Here is a 10,071-nt window from a genome sequence, read left to right as displayed (position 1 = left end):
TGGAGGCCCAACAATGTCTACAAGAAGAAGGTTGTGTAGTAGACATCAAGCCTCAGGGGCTACTGTCTGTATACAGGTTTATTCTTTTGTATGAAAAGTTTTTAGAACATTACGTCGCATACCTCAAAGCCCGTCAGTAGGCTGCACAAGGCTTCGTTCAGTCTGTTTTTAGCAGACTGAACCTTCTCCATAACCACACCCATCAGGGTGCGGTGCTCCTCCACGACGGAAGCACTTTGCAGTGCTTCCTCTAGAGCGTTGGGCGCCTCCGGATTAATGGAGGCTGTCGATGGAGCTGGTGCTCCTCCCCCCCTCTTTCGAAGGGGGCTGCTTATCCGATCCCGGAGCCATGCGGGTCTCCGGAATGGTGTTCGGCTGGGGCCCGGATTGTTGGGGTCCCCACCATCGGTTGTCATAGGGGCCGCCTGATGTCTACTACACAACCTTCTTCTTATAGACGTTGTTGGGCCTCCAAGTGCAGAGGTTTGTAGGACAGTAGCAAATTTCCCTCAAGTGGATGACCTAAGGTTTATCAATCCGTGGGAGGTGTAGGATGAAGATGGTCTCTCTCAAACAACCCTGCAACCAAATAACGAAGAGTCTCTTGTGTCCCCAACACACCCAATACAATGGTAAATTGTATAGGTGCACTAGTTCGGCGAAGAGATGGTGATACAAGTGCAATATGGATGGTAGATATAGGTTTTTGTAATCTGAAAATATAAAAACAGCAAGGTAACTAATGATAAAAGTGAGCACAAACGGTACTGCAATGCGTTGAAACAAGGCCTAGGGTTCATACTTTCACTAGTGCAAGTTCTCTCAACAATAATAACATAATTGGATCATATTACTATCCCTCAACATGCAACAAAGAGTCACTCCAAAGTCACTAATAGCGGAGAACAAACGAAGAGATTATTGTAGGGTACGAAACCACCTCAAAGTTATCTTTTCTGATCGATCTATTCAAGAGTCCATAGTAAAATAACAAGAACCTATTCTTTCCGTTCGATCTATCATAGAGTTCGTACTAGAATAACACCTTAAGACACAAATCAACCAAAACCCTAATGTCACCTAGATACTCCAATGTCACCTCAAGTATCCGTGGGTATGATTATACGATATGCATCACACAATCTCAGATTCATCTATCCAACCAACACAAAGAACTTCAAAGACTGCCCCAAAGTTTCTACCGGAGAGTCGAGACGAAAACGTGTGCCAACCCCTATGCATAGGTTCACGAGGTCACGGAACCTGCAAGTTGATCACCAAAACATACATCAAGTGAATCATGTGATATCCCATTGTCACCACAGATAAGCACATGCAAGACATACATCAAGTGTTCTCAAATCCTTAAAGACCCAATCCGATAATATAACTTCAAAGGGAAAACTCAATCCATTACAAGAGAGTAGAGGGGGAGAAACATCATAAGATCCAACTATAATAGCAAAGCTCGCGATACATCAAGATCGTGCCAAATCAAGAACATGAGAGAGAGATCAAACACATAGCTACTGGTACATACCCTCAGCCCCGAGGATGAACTACTCCCTCCTCGTCATGGAGAGCGCCGGAATGATGAACATGGCCACCGGTGAGGGATCCCCCCTCCGGCAGGGTGCCGGAACAAGGTCCCGATTGGTTTTTGGTGGCTACAGAGGCTTGCGGCGGCGGAACTCCCGATCTAGGTTATTTTCTGGAGGTTTCTGTATTTATAGGAATTTTTGGCGTAGGTCTCACGTCAAGAAGGTGCTCGAGTCGTCCACGAGGTAGGCCCATGCGCCGGGGGGGGGGGGGGGGGGCCACGCCCCCACCCTCGTGGACGGCCCGGGACTCTTCTGGCCCAACTCTTTTGCTCCGGGGTCTTCTTTTGGTCCATAAAAAATCGTAAAAAATTGGCACGTCAATTGGACTCCGTTTGGTATTCCTTTTATGTAAAAACAAAAAACAAAAAAACAGAAACTGGCATTGGGCTCTAGGTTAATAGGTTAGTCCCAAAAATCATATAAAATAGCATATAAAACATCCTAAAAGGATAATATAATAGCATGAATACTTCATAAATTATAGATACGTTGGCGACGTATCACCGCCTCCCCTAGGTCTTCGGCGACCAAGGTATTAACCTCGGGCGCTCTCTCGACGGCTTCGTTCGCCCCCTCTCGGCCAGGAGAGGTCCTTCGGGATGACACTTCGGTGTCCTCCATGGCGATAGGCGAGGGGGCTCGTGGCGGCGTGTCACTCTCTGCCATTTCGGGCGGCATAGAATTCCCCTCCGATAATGGAGTTTGCGGGAGCTCGCGGGGAGGGCTGAAAGGCAAATAACAAATAACTTACATAATGGAAGCAGGAAGACCGAAGATAAATAGTAAGTTTCTGAATACTTACGATTCGGCCCGGGGCTTCACCCTGGGAGGTCTCTTGGGGAAGTTCGGACTCTGAGTCCGAACTGTCCAGGAGGGCCAGCTTCCCTCTTTTGGGCGCCTCCCCCTCCGGGTCTTCGGAGGCCGTCCTCTTCTTCTTCCTTCCCTTATGGGGGGAGTCGCTTTCCACCACCTCCTCCTCCTCTTCCTCGTCTCCCTCATGGGAAGAGAGGGCTTCGGTCTCTCCGGACACTGTGTCCCAAGGACCTTTGTGGCGGGGGCCGCCCTTGGCCTCCTTGCCTTTCTTCTTCGGCCACTTTTTCTAAGCCTTGAAGAGTTGCTTCCATATATCTTCGTGCGTGGTGCCGAAGAAGCGCTTCAGGGTCCGTGGCTCCTCCGGATTGAACTCCCACAAGGGGAGGCCCGGAGCTGGCACGGAAGGGTGCGGCGGAAGAGCATCACTTGAATCACGTTTGTAAGACCGGTGTTTGCACCCAACATATTAGAGATGCATTTCTGTAGCATCTGCACCTCCGGTTTGGAACTCGTGGGGGGTCCGGATCTGAAGTCAGGCCTGGCCGCCCAGTTGGCGTCGTGGGGTTCGGTGATGTAGAAGCACTCCTGTTGCCATACCTTGACTGTCTCTACAAATGCCCCTTTGGGCCAAATGGCGTTAGGGAGCTTGCTTACCATGGCCCTGCCACAGTCCGCATGCTGTCCATCGGCCACCTTTGGCTTTAGATTGGAGACCTTGAGCCACATGCCGAAGTGTGGGGGGATGCGGAGAAGAGCCTCACACACGACTATGAAAGCCGATATGAGGAGGAAGGAATTTGGGGCTAGATCATGGAAATCTAGCCCATAGTAGAACATAAGACCCCAGACGAAGGGATGGAGGGGAAATCCTAGCCCCCGAAAGAAATGGGGGATGAACACGACCCTCTCACCGGGCTTCGGAATAGGAATAACCTGATCTTTGTCAGGGATCCTATGCGCGATATCCGCGGTCAGATAGCCCGCGCTCCGGAGATCCTTGACGTCCTTTTCAGTGATGGTGGAGGCCTCCCACTTGCCCTTGGAGCCAGACCCGGCCATTGCCGAGAAGGGTGGCGGCGGTGGAGGAGGTCGGAGTTGTGGGCGCTGGAGCTTGGAGGTTGGGAGACAGGAGCTAGAGGAAGGCGTGAAGAAAAAGGAGGGATCTTTATCCTTTCATAGACGGTGAAAATACCAAACGTCCCCCTCTTAAGCCATAAAACTCGCCTGCTCCCAACGAGATCGTGCATGAGGTGCGGTTGGATTGTCCAAAACATATTGATGAGAATCCCATAATGGGCGCGCATGATCTCTGTTTTGACAAGACGTGCCAATGAAGGCTAAGCCTCGAAACACGAAGCGAGGAGCGTGAAAATAGTTCGAAGTGTTGAAAAGTCGAGTGTGACGCTTCGTCAGAAGAGTTGTTAGTAAAGGCATTGTTTCTGTTTGGACGTCGTGCTTTCTTGGCTAAGGGTTGTATTCATTATGCAGAGTCGGACACTATCCCTTTATGCAGGAGGCCTAATGACACTATCCCTTTATGCAGGAGGCCTAATTAAAAATATCCAGAAGGAGGAACCCGCCTTGCAATGCCGAAGACAATCCGCGTGCCGAACACGTCGTCATCGAAAACTGGTTCAGGGGCTACTGAGGGGGTCTTGGATTAGGGGGTCCTCGGGTGTCCAGTCTATTCGATATGGGCCGGACTGATGGGCTGTGAAGACAAAGCAGAAGATTATCCCCCGTGTCCGGATAGGACTCCTATGTGCGTGGACGGCAAGTTTGGTGTCTGGGTGTACTGTTTCCTTTCTCTGCAAACCGACTCTGAACAATCCTAGGTCTCTCCGGTGTGTATATAAACCGGAGGGTTTAGTCCGTAGAGGCTATCAGAAGATTCATAGGCTAGACAGCTAGGGTTTAGCCATTACGATCTCGAGGTAGATCAACTCTTGTAACCGTTATACACATCGAATATAATCAAGCATGACGTAGGGTTTTACCTCCTTTAAGAGGGCCCGAACCTGGGTAAACACCGTGTCCCTATTGTCCCTTGTTACCATCAATCCTCAGACACACAGCTTGGGACCCCCTACCCGAGATCTGCCGGTTTTGACACTGACACTCGCCGGTGGGCGTGTGATGATGGACGAGCACAGAATGGTGGCGTTGTCTGGCGTCGTGGTGGCGTCAACGATAGCTAGACCGGGCAAGGTACATGCAACAATACATCACTGAAGATGGATTGGTGGCAGGTGGCTGCGGCGGCCTCATACCCGGCAGGCGTCCTGGTTGAGGAGTGCGCCGGACTGGTGGGTGCCCCATACCCGGCAGGCGTCCTGGTTGGGATCTCAGGTCTTAGATGTTAGGTTTGGCTGCGAGGTCTGTTTGGTATTAGGCCCAGACTATCAGCATCCCTACATCAACTGGATAGGAGTAGCGACAGATATTGCCTAGACAGTGGCTTTAGTCTTACTGTTGTACTCCCTCCGTCCCAAAATAAGTGACTCAAGTTTGTACTAACTTTGTAAAATAAGTGACTCAAGTTTGTACTAACTTTGTACTAAAGTTAGCACAAACTTGAGTCACTTATTTTGGGACGGAGATAAAGTTAGTACAAACTTGAGTCACTTATTTTGGGACGGAGGGAGTATGACTTTGTACGGTCTTGTGTGAATAATTAATAAAGTGACTGCATGCATCGTCCAGATGCAGACGCCGGGGGTCCTCCTCCATTAAAAAAAACAACTTAGGCATGCTACTAACTACTAAGACCAACAAGCACCTTTTGCAGCTCTAGTTGTTGCTGCCCAAGAGATAAGGTCATAAAGGTTGCGTATTCATGATAAGTATAGCACCAATGGTTCATTAAGCCCAAATGACGCTCATGTTTAGCTTTAGATGTTCGCTCCAATATGTTACGTGGATGTTATGTAACAGTCCAATAGGAAAAAAATCCCTTCAATTCTAGCTTCACCAAATGATCGAATGACTACCTTTCCAATTTTAAACAAATGCAATTTTTAACATTTTCATTGTCGAAATTAATCAAATACTCCCTCTATAAAGAAATATAAGAGTGCCTTCTCCCACAGGTAATCTAAGGGTACATATACAGATTACAGAAACACTGTACTAGTGAAATATGTTAGTAGTTACTTACGCCCAAGGTCATAACTGCAAACATTCTGTTCAATGCTAATGTGATCCCGGGGTACTCCATGGGTACCAAGAATCTTTACAATTTGTTGAATTAATTTTTACAATTTGATGAATTGTTCCGTCTTCTTTGCAGCATTTGATTTCAACTATCTTGAGATGCTTTGATATCAAGAACCGTGGCCTTGGGTTGTAGCATTTTTCTGTTTCAGTCACAAACTCTTCCTGTAGAAAACAAAAGAACATTTTACTCAAATTAATCGGAAGCAAATGCTAATAATTTTAAAGACAAAATCTATTATATGTTTACAAGTTTAAAAAAAATGTTCATGATTTCATAAAATTGAGAGTGATAGTGTATCTTGGTGGTGCAGCAAAATGTGATCCTTTTCCTAGTGTATATGTATAGCGATTGTTGGATTTAAATTTTCAGTGTTAGGTAAAATGCGTATTACACTCGCCTCCTTTTAATCCCGTGAGACCGGGACCCCGCAAGCAAACCAAGCTAGCTTCTCACTCGAAGGTCCTGCGAATCTTCCATGTCGCACACGCATTTCTCCAACTCCTCAACCCGGATGGTCTCCATGGCGCTCAATTGCTCGTATCAGTAGCGACCTTCGCGTCGTTGGTCGGCCTCTGTACGTTGAGCATCGCGTCGTCGCTCGTATCAGTTGCCATTCTATTCTTCCACCCTCGGCTCCGGCGGGAAAACTGCCGGCGGCGAGGTGCGGCGGTGACCCCGGCGGTTCCTGCTTCTGTCTCCGCTCTTTGCCACCACCCACGCCGGCATTCCTTGATCGTGTCTTGTACGGCTGTGCCGCAGCTTCGACGCCCGCCACCTGTTTGACGGAATGCCTCCGCCGCAAGAGGGCAAGAGGGCCGCTCTGGCCTGCGGCGGGGACGTCATCGGCGCCCTTCCAGACGATCTCCTGCAGCACGTCCTCTCCTTCCTCCCGGCGCAGCAGGCCGTGCGGACCTGCGTGCTCGCCCGGCGCTGGCGCGGCCTCTGGAAATCCGTCGCAGGCCTGCGCATCACCGGTGGCCAGGAGTCGGAGGTGACGTTCGTCCAGGAGCTCCGCGAGTTTGTGAACCACCTTCTGCTCCTTCGCTGTCGAGCGCAAATCGACACGTGTGAGCTCAGGTTCGCTGTGGTCTCCGACGACGACGTGCCCCGTGTGAGCCTCTGGATCCGGCACATTATACTCTGCCAAGTTCGGCTGCTCCGGCTAGATATCTCTCGGGACGGCTATGGTGTTTACTTTTATGTAGACAACCTGCCTCTTGCCTCTCAGCATTTGACGAGGCTAGAGCTTATTGACACAGGGTTAAATGACAGCTTTCTTGATTTTGCCGGCTGTCCGGCGCTGGAAGATCTGGTAATCATCAATGGCTGTTTCGTCCATGTCAGGACGATCTCTTCAACGTCTCTAAAACGCCTGGCCATCGCTGATAGCAGTTTCAATCAGCATGCCCGTACTCGTATTTATGCTCCAAGTCTCGTTTCTCTACGACTAGAGGACAATTGGGACAGGACTCCTGTGCTTGAGAGCATGCCGTCGTTGAAGGCTGCATTCGTCAGATTTATCAAGGAATCTGTGGACAGGTGTTTTTATTCCGACTCTTGGGACTGCCACAATGAGGACTGTCAAGGTTGTTATGATCTACAGGCTGTTAATTCTCATGACTCGGTGCTTCTCAAAGGTTTATCAGAGGCTGAGAATTTGACATTGATAGATGAACATGACACGGTATGTATGTTTTAACCCCCATTTACTTTTGCGGTTCTATTATATATCTGTTGCAATATCTATAACCATCTAGATGATGTTTAGACTGTCTTAAACCGTCTAGTTTAGCGGTCCTATTATATATATCTGTTGCAATATCTATAACCATCTAAATTTATGCTTAGACAGTCATAAACAATGCAACCAGCTAGTAGAGCTTTTACATTATTCCCCATGCTTAAAACAATCATCGTGTAATCTCGAGAGAAAAAAAAACAATCATCATCTTCGCAGTGACGATTAATTTGTTCTCTCTGGTTTGCAATTTCTGCAGTTTATTTTCAGAAGGGATTTGATATGGTGCCCTACATTTAGTAAGTTAAAGACTTTGTTACTCAATGAATACTGGTGCGTGCCCGACGACTTCCACGCACTAGCTTGTATTCTTGAACACTCACCATTTCTGGAGTTTCTCACTCTTCATTTCTTTTCCAAGGTATATATACTTTGTCAAAATGGGAATTGTTTAGTTTGCACTGTAAAACTACACTATCTGTTATCTGACCGGTTTCGGTTCAATCTTTTTGCCTGCAGGGACCTAATCATAAAGTGGAAATTAAAGGAGGTTACAATGCAGTGGAGAGCTCAGCTGCAATATCAAAACACCTTAAGGCAGTCGAAGTCAAATGTAACTCTGTTAATGCGGAAGTTCTCAAAATTTTGAAGTTCCTTGGTACACTTAACATATGTAAGCTAACTATCAACAGTCATCACTCTTTCTACATTTCTGCAGTTTGCCTTCATTTACGGGGATGAAAGAAAACAGTGAAGAGACTCCTAGGTCACTAGAAAAAGTGAATGTTATACCAAATCTTTTGAGTAATGAGAAGCCTGCTCTGCATTTGGTGGGTGGAAAAAAACTCAATGTGCTGTTTGAAGTGTTAACTACAGTGCTGTTTAGATTGAAATGCATTGCAGAAATGGTAGCACGGCATGTTGACTTTGTTGAAAAATTCTTTTTTTTTTTTGACTATACACAGTAGGGCAAAACCCCACTGCAATTTTTATTAATCTAAAAAAGTAAAGTCCCAGAAAGGAACCAAAGTACAAAAGGCTTGAGATAAGCCAAAGAGGAAGCCAAAAAAAGGAGAAAAGAAAAAACTAACAACTAAGAACTAGGATTACAGAACAAGATTATCCAGCCAAAAACAGTATGCTCCAGCATAGCTCTTTTTAACTCTGAATCTGAGAAGAGAGAGCTCCTCCATGAAGATGGCTGACTTTTGTTGAACAATTCTGACTTTTGTGGCTCCTATTCCAGTTGCAATTCAGTTTGTTTGCTTGTTGACTTACAATGTTAACATTATGGTCTATAATTATTTGCTAGGGCCATCTGATTCTTCATAATTAGACAGATTGTCGGAAAATCCTGTCATGAGTATTTATTGTTAAACGATGGGATGCCATTGCTAGAAAGCTAGTCCCAACAATTAATCAAGATCTCAACTCTAACCAGATGTTGATATGTGCAAACTTTTGGGTAATTAGATTATTCTGCAGTTTGTATGTGAAAATATGAAAAATTATGGACTGAATCTTGTGGCCCATTGTTTACTTGTCAAGGAGCTGAAATTCCTTGTTTCCCAAATGGCACCCCCCCGCGAACTTCTCATCCTTCCATATTTGTACAGGTTTCGAGGGAGAGAAGGCCTTGGCTGAAGACATATGGCCTTTTTCATCTTAATTAATGTATTAAGGAACGAATGCAGTTTGCAGCAGTGACGAGGATGCGACCTTTTGTCGGAAATTCATGTTGGTTCAACTCAGTGGAGCAGCTTAGAAAAAGTACTGAGATGTTGAGCTCATCTAGCTGAACCAGGTTTACCGTGGCCATGTACTATTTTTTTAATTGCCTTCCCTTGACTGATTTATCTTGCTGAAGATGTATTCTCACTTCTGTTGTTCTGATAATGTGTCACAACCTAGTGCCATATCTCACAGTATTTGTTAATGTATTTATTGTTCATATTACAATATTTTATTCCACTAATGAAACTCTCCAAATTCAAATGATCTGAAACATTTTCTGACAAGGCCCTGGGCTTGTCAGAGTTTGATTCAAATGAAACAAAAAATACATGGTTATGAACAAAACTGTTATGTGCGAAGTATATACAAATGAGTTGATTTTGAATTGCCGGGATTCATAGCAAGCAAGCAAAACCACTCTTGGGGCTAACCCATGATCCACCCGCTGTATGCAATGAAGGGTGAGCACCAATAATAGGGCGAGAGTGATGAGAAGCCTACGGGAGTGGAGCAAGGCCAACTTTGCTCATGTTACACGGGACATTGAGCGGCTCCGTGGGGAATTAGCAGATTTGCAAACGGACAACGCGAACCGTGCTGCTATCCGGCAAAAAATGAGTGAACTGGATGAACTACTCTATCGTGAGGAAATGCTATGGCTGCAATGGTCACGCATCACTTGGTTGAAGGAAGGCGAGCGGAATACTAGCTACCTCCATCGCCGAGCGGTTTGGAGAGCGCGGCGCAATTATATCCAGCGTTTACGCAAGAATGATGGGACTTGGAGTGATGGTCCTTCTGATATGGAGCGCATGGCATGCAAGTATTTTAAAGAAGTTTACACTAAAGATTCAACTTTAAATCCTCAGGTGTTATTGGACAGTATTACTCCCAAGGTGACCAAGGAGATGAATACTGCCTTGTGTGCTCCTTTTTCTGAAAAGGAGGTCTCTCATGCACTATTTCAA

The 10,071-nt window shown here is 46.4% G+C and overlaps 1 protein-coding gene across 3 annotated transcripts; it reads left to right on the top strand.

Moving 5' to 3' along the window:
* Nucleotides 1-6,021: 6,021 nt before the first annotated feature.
* LOC123096329 (F-box protein At4g22280) lies at nt 6,022-9,344 on the top strand. 3 transcript variants are annotated; one of them, XM_044518034.1, is made up of 4 exons: nt 6,022-7,315; nt 7,629-7,790; nt 7,889-7,982; nt 8,088-8,967. In XM_044518034.1, exons 1-4 carry the CDS (start codon nt 6,419-6,421, stop codon nt 8,108-8,110), a joined length of 1,176 nt encoding a protein of 391 aa, XP_044373969.1. In that variant the 5' UTR covers nt 6,022-6,418; the 3' UTR covers nt 8,111-8,967. The 3 variants fall into 3 exon arrangements, with proteins under 3 accessions (XP_044373969.1, XP_044373967.1, XP_044373968.1); XM_044518033.1 differs by lacking the exon at nt 8,088-8,967 and adding an exon at nt 8,986-9,344 and having other exon boundaries at nt 6,024-7,315; nt 7,889-8,042; XM_044518032.1 differs by having other exon boundaries at nt 7,889-8,967.
* Nucleotides 9,345-10,071: the final 727 nt, after the last annotated feature.

The sequence above is a fragment of the Triticum aestivum genome, chromosome 4D (assembly GCF_018294505.1).
Source record: "Triticum aestivum cultivar Chinese Spring chromosome 4D, IWGSC CS RefSeq v2.1, whole genome shotgun sequence".
In the NCBI taxonomy this organism is placed as follows: domain Eukaryota; kingdom Viridiplantae; phylum Streptophyta; class Magnoliopsida; order Poales; family Poaceae; genus Triticum; species Triticum aestivum.
The sequence above is the reverse complement of the archived record's forward strand: the minus strand, read 5'-3'. Positions and strand labels throughout refer to the sequence as shown.